Source organism: Cetorhinus maximus, chromosome 22 (assembly GCF_964194155.1).
Source record: "Cetorhinus maximus chromosome 22, sCetMax3.hap1.1, whole genome shotgun sequence".
Lineage (NCBI taxonomy): Eukaryota > Metazoa > Chordata > Chondrichthyes > Lamniformes > Cetorhinidae > Cetorhinus > Cetorhinus maximus.
Window position 1 is genome coordinate 57,083,283 of NC_135900.1, and position 7,592 is coordinate 57,090,874.

At 45.9% G+C, this 7,592-nt stretch overlaps 1 protein-coding gene and 1 pseudogene across 1 annotated transcript; both read right to left on the reverse strand.

Moving 5' to 3' along the window:
- Positions 1-292: 292 nt before the first annotated feature.
- Positions 293-2,940, reverse strand: fezf1 (FEZ family zinc finger 1). The gene is made up of 4 exons (XM_078567537.1): positions 2,227-2,940; positions 1,937-2,071; positions 953-1,085; positions 293-555 (listed from the first exon to the last, which is right to left on the reverse strand). Exons 1-4 carry the CDS (start codon positions 2,938-2,940, stop codon positions 293-295), a joined length of 1,245 nt encoding a protein of 414 aa, XP_078423663.1.
- Positions 2,941-6,025: 3,085 nt separating this feature from the next.
- On the reverse strand, positions 6,026-6,449 carry LOC144696376 (small ribosomal subunit protein uS8 pseudogene; annotated as a pseudogene).
- Between the last annotated feature and the right edge of the window lie 1,143 nt (positions 6,450-7,592).

Consider the following 7,592-nt stretch of genomic DNA (forward strand, 5'->3'; position numbering starts at 1 on the left):
ATTAGCGGAGAATGAGGGAATCCAAACAGACGAAATCCATGCAGCAGGGAACGAAACAGACCCAAATAAATACATTATACTCTTTTTTTTACATCTCTCCAAACCTGAGATGAAGCGAATTATTTTTCCAACTGTCTTAGATAAAAGGCCTTCAAGTCGCAACAATCTCTGTGTCCGAGTCTTTATTCATTTTGTATATAATAGAAATCTGCATGCAAAATGTACTTAGCGGTTTTATTTATATATATAATATATATATATATGTTCGCGTGTGTCTGTTGGTCTCCAGTGATTATTTCCGAGGCTCCTCCATGGGCATGTCTGCCGCTGACGAATGGGATCCCGGGCAGTTGTCGTGTAACTTCCTGATGTGTTTTTTCAGGTCAAAGTTCCGGCAGAACCCCTTGCCACAGGCGGAGCAGGTGAAGGGCTTCTTGTCGTTGTGGGTGTGCATGTGGAAGGTAAGGTTATAGATTTGGTGAAAAGCTTTGTTGCAGATACTGCATTTGAACTGCTTCTCCCCGCTGTGAGTCAGTTTGTGGTTCTTGTAGTTACCTGAAAATAATGCAAGACTCGGATTTAAACTGCAGCGGAACAGGCCAAATAAAACTCGTAGGTTAACAACGATTGACTCTGCTCACTGGTTGTATTATGGACTCTGTCAGGTGAATAAATGCTTCAGTAAATAGTTAAAAATGTGAGCAACTGTATTGAAACTAGAAATATTTCATCACAAAATATTGCTAAAAGTCGAATGATTTTGCATACGCGAATTATTTTTTGTGGACTTATACAAGTCATTTTAACTCACTCGTTTGGAAACTTGTTATGTGTATATTAAACAGAGATGAATTCGTTCTCAGTGTTTTGTTTACTTCTATGTTAACTCTCTGAGTGTGTCTATCTGTGATTCCACCCCCGACCCCCACCCCCTACACCAGCCCAGTCCTACCTTTTTGATGAAAGCCTTTACCACAGAACTCGCACACAAAGGGTTTATAACCAGCGTGTATTCTGGTGTGAGTGTTGAGTGTGGAACTTCGGTTAAACGCTTTTCCACACTGGTTGCATTTGTGAGGTTTTTCCTGCCAATTGATGGAAAATGGAAATTCAGTGAATTTTGCCGGCACATTTACACACCTTCGGTTTTCCGAGCAGTGAAACTCTCCAGGAAAGCAACAATCTGACCCAAACTCTCTGCTTTTCACCTTCAGCTAAAAACGGGAAGATGTCAACTGCAAATCCCCCAGTACAGAGAAACCTCATTCAATAAATGTATCACCCACTCCAGAAATAAAGGCCCGTGATCATTTCTGACATCACAAAGAGTGAGTGCCAGTGTGGGACCTGAAACTCCTCAGACCACTGCCCTACTCACATGGACATGGGCAAAGAGAGAGGGCAAACTCCCGGAACAGACAGGTGGTAGACAGTACATGGACACACACAGGGGACACATCACCGAGAGGTTCACATATAACATGGAGCGCCTGCTCCATCCCCTCTCTCCCTCTCTGCCCACGTTCAGTCTGCCCGCTCTCTCTCTCTCTGTCCATGTACTGTCTCCCCCTCTTTGTTCCTGGAGGTTTTGTCCTCTCTCTGTCCATGTCTCCGTGTATATGATTTAATCAATGGACACACAGGCTCCTCGTAACATTACATTTTTAGAATGTGTACCCCCCCTCCCCTCCCTCGCCCCCATCACATCGCACACTGTAAACTTTCTCGCCCCAGTGTTATGTAGTGGGGTCCACTTCCTTCGCCATCTTTTGTCACAGCAAATGCTTGAACTCTCTGCCAAGGTTATCAGAGCCGTCCACCGCCCAGACTTCACCATGAAGTGCGCTCCAGAGTGCTCCAGCTCGGGCTGTACCCTGTACGAGTTTGGGAGCTCCATTTGTAACCGTGGCGGATTGGAGGAAGCGGGCGGACATACCTGTGTGTGAATGATCTTGTGCCGGCACAGAGTGCTGGCCTGGCGAAAGCCTTTGCCACAGACTTTGCAGACGAACGGTCGAGCTCCAGTGTGCACTGGCATGTGACGGGTTAAATTATAATGCGCGTTAAATACCTAAAAAACACAAAATGATGGAGGGGAGGAACGAATTAGATTCTCGGGAATTGTCACACTTGTTTCTCAAAAGCCTAATTTCTAGATCAGAATAGGGGGGGTGGGGGGGGGAGCGGGAATGGGCAGCAATTGAGAGAAGGAGAATAGAGACTTGCCTTTCCACACACTTCACAGGTGAAAACTTTGGGTTTGCTGCCGGGCGAGTTGTTGTTGAGTTTGGATGCATGTTTCAAGGCCAGTTTTTCGGAGAGAAACTGCGCACTCTCTTTCACATAGTGCTGAATCTGAGCGGGGGAGAGTTCTTTAAAAGCCGCCGGGTACCGCTCCACCGAGGGCTGCAGGACCACCTTGTTCTTGTCGGTGAGGAAGGCTTTCTGCTGGAGAGCGAGGGGGGAGCCCAGCAGGTAGGAGGCCATCGGGTGCACGTTGAAGATGGTGGCGGCGGCCGGGGGCGGACACGGGCCATCGCCGCAGTTCAGGTAGCACAGAGCCCCCATGGCATGGAAGGAGGACTGGTTAACCACCCGCGGCCGGATGAGTCTGTACTGCTCCAGCGGTGGCGAGTGGTTAGACAGGTCCGCTTTGGCCGGCACGCCGCAGTTCACCAAGTGATTGCAGTCGTAGGAAACATCCAAGTGGCTTTTGCGGAGCTCTGTACCGGTCAGGCCAACTTTGGAGCTGCTTTCGTAACCCAGGGGCAGCAGTGGGATCATACAGGGCACGGAAGAGTTCAGGTGGAACACGTGCTTCGGCTCGCCCTTGGTCACCGATCCTTGTAGTAGGTTTGGGTAAGGGACGCACTTCGGTTCTGGTGTCCTGGCCATGATTCGCTCGATAGAGAAAGCCAAGGGTTTGGAAGTGCTGATCATACCGTCTCCAGTATGTAGACTCTCTCTCCCAGTAGAAGTGGCTCCAAGGATCTTATCTGCGCGGTAGCGATGAGAGTAAGTGTTGTCCATATCTGCTTGAATGCTAAAAATCTACTTGCTCTTTTCGTGGTGTGTGTGTGTGTGTTTTCGTAGACGCCCCTTTTCTCCGTGTTGCAGATTTTGGACGGAAATAAACACAACATGAGCGTTCTGCAAGCCCGTGTGACAGTCAGGCACCATTCCTCCAAACCCTGCCCATTACAATGTGTTGTGCCAATAACGCTCCATAGATGTTCCCATCTGGAGGTGAGTGATAAAGTCACTAATTCACTTGCAGCAGTCGGCAATGAAAGTTTTTATTTGTGTGCTTTCTCAGTGGGCTGGCGTTCAGTTTTGCTCGTCACTGGAGATCCGACTCTCGCCCGCCCGCCCGCCCGCCCGGCAAAGAGGCACCTCCTTTTTTTTCTTTACACACATTCTCTTCCTTCTGCCTGGCAGTTCGCGTCAAATCTGGAGAGCGCTTCAGACCGTGAGGTGTTTGACTGACACCAGCGCCAATCCTCGGAACACGGTGCAGTCAGAGGAGCCTGAGCGGAGCGTTACCTCGGCCCAACTCCTGTCACAAGCCCCGAGGGGCTTTCAAAAGCCCCCGATTAATTTCTGCTGTGGTTTCTGCCAAATCTTAAACCTTGGTCATTTCTGGCAGGAGTAAATGTCAGTCAATAACTCCGTTTTGATTTGGGTCAGCGCACTTTTACACGCCCTTTCTGCAGAACACTTGTTAGCAAAAACGCTGAAATCCAAGTCCCAGGTATATCTGACACGTAAAAGAGTTCTTCCCGAGCGCAGCTTGTAGTCATATGTGTTACCAATATGGACATTTTCCTTTGCAACCTTAAATATTTCTCGATTCTGTCAGACTACTCATCCACTAGGTCGAGAAGACCATATTCTCTGGTTAATATTTACCCTCCAACCAACATCACAAAAGCAGGTGACCTGGTCATTTATCATGGGATCTTGCTGTGCGCTGCGGCATTCCCTAGCTTACAACAGTGACTGCACTTCAATGAGTGCCTCATTGGCAGTAAAGCGTCTTGAAGCCGTGAAAGGGCCTATAATAGTGCGAGTAATTTTCTTTATTTTCCTGAAAGAAACGGTTGGTACATTGGGTGTGGCTAACTTTAGAAACCAAACTTAGATATTCGGAGATAAAAACAAAAAGCTAAAAGCTACTGCGGATGCTGGAAATCCAAAACAAAAACAGAATTACCTGGAAAAACTCAGCAGGTCAGCAGTTCTGCCGAAGGGTCATGAAGACTCGAAACGTTAACTGATTTCTTCTCCACCGATGCTGCAAGACCTGCTGAGTTTTTCCAGGTAATTCTGTTTTTGTTTTAGATATTCTGATCTCAGTACAGTGGTATTCTGAGATCAGAACACCTAGATAACTTGCCCCTGCTTCCCAAAACACTGTTTCCTACTTTAGTGGGTTCTGCATATTCTTTCTGTGAATTATATCGTTTTTGTTAGCGAAGAACGAATTCGTTATTGGAAACATCAATTGAAACAGGATTAAAGCAACCCCCACTGCAAATCAATAGATAATCATTTGTGGCTTTATATGGTTTTCAAGTGTTTTTAATATAAATAATGCTTTTACTCGACATAACCTGGTGATATAGTTCAGATTATCGTTTGCTAACAGAACCAATAAAATATTATTAATCGATGTTTGTTGATTCAAATACTTTTTATTCCAAGAAGAAAAGACATTGAAATCGAATGGGGTAAAGGGAAACTGTCGAGACTGTTAATTTGAAACGGGAACACTTGTTGGGAATACGCAGCAGCTGCGTTAACATCTGGAACAGAAAGATAAACTAGAGTATGGGGCGGAGATCCTTCAGCAGAACTAGCTGAGAGTAATCTTCGATTAGAAGTAGAGCCTGGCTGACCAACACAACACTCTCAATTTTAACCTATCCTTTATCTTTCAGATGCCGATTGGAGCCGACCTTTCTGTGTTTTCTTTTTCAAAACAAAACAAAAACAGAATTACCTGGAAAAACTCAGCAAGTCTGGCAGCATCGGCGGAGAAGAAATCAGTCAACGTTTCGAGCCTTCATGGCCCTTCGGCAGATCGGCGGAGAAGAAATCAGTCAACGTTTCGAGCCTTCATGGCCCTTCGGCAGAACTGCCAGTTCTGCCGAAGGGCCATGAAGGCTCGAAACGTTGACTGATTTCTTCTCCGCCGATGCTGCCAGACTTGCTGAGTTTTTCCAGGTAATTCTGTTTTTGTTTTGTTTTGGATTTCCAGCATCCGCAGTAGCTTTTAGCTTTTTGTTTTTTTCTTTTTCAAATGGTTGTAACTTTTCTTAATTGGTTTAGCTGCTGGAGTTCTTCTGGAGCTTGCTGCTATTCCAGCAATTGCAACGCTGCAGCCGTTTCTCTCCCCTTGTGGTAGGTGCTCGGAGTCTTCTGTTTGTACAGTTGTCTACCTCCTTGTTTTAACCTCTAATGCAAGTGTGGGACAAAAGGCAATCAGACTCCAGTCAAAGTCCTAAAGTCCACCATGTACCATGTGGGGAGGTAAGATAGGCGATGCCTGCATGTGCACCTAGGGAGGCGGAGTATCGCAAACACAGTTCGGTGTTGGATGATTTCCTGGGCAAATCTATCCATTTAAACAGCGCTTAAAATGATCTCTTCGCATGGTTTTGTAGCCAAGCAAAATGGAGGTTATTGGATGTGTGTTTGCAAAGATGGGCTGAGAGTGCTTACCGGTGTCCAAATGCCGGTCACGTTTTAAGATTAGTCAAGAGCGCGTGGAATAGGCTGTGGACATTAAGAAAGGTTAAAAATTAAGTCGAAAGAAGTTCTTGGAGAGTCAGTTGGAACAGCTTAGAAACATATAGCGTTTATTTCAGTCCTTGTCGTTGGAATGACAGGTGCATTCATATTACATTTAGCCTGGGTCCCAAGCAATTTCCCCTTCACACCCAAACCAGAGTCCAGGCCCGACCTGATCCAAGCAAAACGAATGAAGCTTCTGACAACCAGAGAGACAATAGAGATTTGTTTTATTATAGACTGGTATTAAGTTTTAGAAAAAGAATCCTAGGATTTTTCCTCCTGTATGTTTTCGCTTGGCCTCTTCATGGTCCATGATGCCAGCTGAGGTCGTTAGAACAAGGTACCCAAACTGACGGGAAGGCAGGAGACCATTTTGCCACCTTTCTAGCTCCTTTACTTGAACATCGAACCTGGGGCTAATGACACCGCACTTGTTCAGTCTGCCTGTGAGATTGACAACTATTTTCCCACCCCTGTGGTCATCAATAATCTCAAACTCTCCAATGTAGCCATGCTTCATCATTACAGTCAGGAATCTCACAATCACTTTGGAGCATGGTCGGATGAGAACCTGCCGTTTTCCACGTTTCTCTGCATTGTTGATGATTGTAAGGGCATCGGCGAGGACATTCATGCGCACCATGATGCCGCTTCCTCTGTTCCACTTGTTTTACACATTGCACAGGAATAGTTAAGACCCGGAGGGCGCCTTTCGACCAACCTGGCAATAACTGAAATGTTATAATGCTCTCCTCTGAAGTCTCTCTAAAAATTTGCACTATTAAAAATGCTGGTAGAGAGCAATGCATATGTACACATCCAGAAATATATGGCGCTCTCCCTCCCGGACAGGTTCGAGTTGCAGCCAGCCAAAATAAGCAGGGTTGAAACCCGTTCACTGTAGCTACTGGTCTCGCACCGTGAACCGCAGTGTCAAGGCCTAAATTCAGCTTGAACAGCTTCACACTGGAATGACAAGGCAATTACAAGGTGGCAGCCAATAGGGGGCGATTTTGACGTTGCATGGACAATAAACGGTAGAGTCATTCCATTGTGAAGTCACCTCCTTTAGGACCATTACACTTGGTTTCAGTGGCAGGGCGTTTAGAAGGCATGGGCACATGGCTGGTTGTCAGATGAGATTTGTAATCTAAATGCGGATCACCCGAAAGGCGAGAAGTGTGAACCACTCCTGTGTTGGAACCTGAGACCACTCAGATTTCACATTGGCTAGTATAAATGCTTCCCTGTACCTTTGAGAAATTTGATGGATCCACTAGGAACTCACTAAACTTGCGTTTGATTCTTCTCATTATTGACAGGGTCAATGGTCCCTCCATTTGTGTGTTGAGGTTATCATGGTGACGAGGTTCCATTTTGCTGGGGTCGGCAGTGTGTGTATTCTGTTCTGATGGCCTTGCGCTCTCCTCAGTACATATCTGTACATATGCTTTAAAGATGCTCTTCGACTAAAGTCTGGGAGCGAAACTTACTCTATTTCTCATTGATGCAATGCAGAAGTGGATTAAAATTTGGCAACCCGTCCACCTGCATTACAACAGCGTCCATACTGCAATAAGTATTTAATTGGATGCAAAGCGCTTTGGGACGTCCTGAAGTTGTGAAAGGCGCTATAAAGATGCAAATCTTTCTTTTACCAGAAAGCTTTGCCTGTAGCCTCTGTTGAGATTGGCACAAATATATCTGCTGCCTTTGGACACTTTCCCTAAAATATAAACGAATACAAAAAAATGTCACAACAATGCGGGGCGAAGTGAAATATTCGAATTCCTCTT

Bases quoted from the DNA above. Each gene is read 5' to 3' on its own strand.
- fezf1 (XM_078567537.1), bottom strand. From the start codon at position 2,940: ATGATCAGCACTTCCAAACCCTTGGCTTTCTCTATCGAGCGAATCATG. The intron at 2,072-2,226 runs GCAAGTCTCTAT...TGTGTTTTTTAG, and splicing joins CCTGTGAAGTGTGTGGAAAG to GTATTTAACGCGCATTATAA. The intron at 1,086-1,936 runs GTATGTCCGCCC...ATCAATTGGCAG, and splicing joins ACAAGATCATTCACACACAG to GAAAAACCTCACAAATGCAA.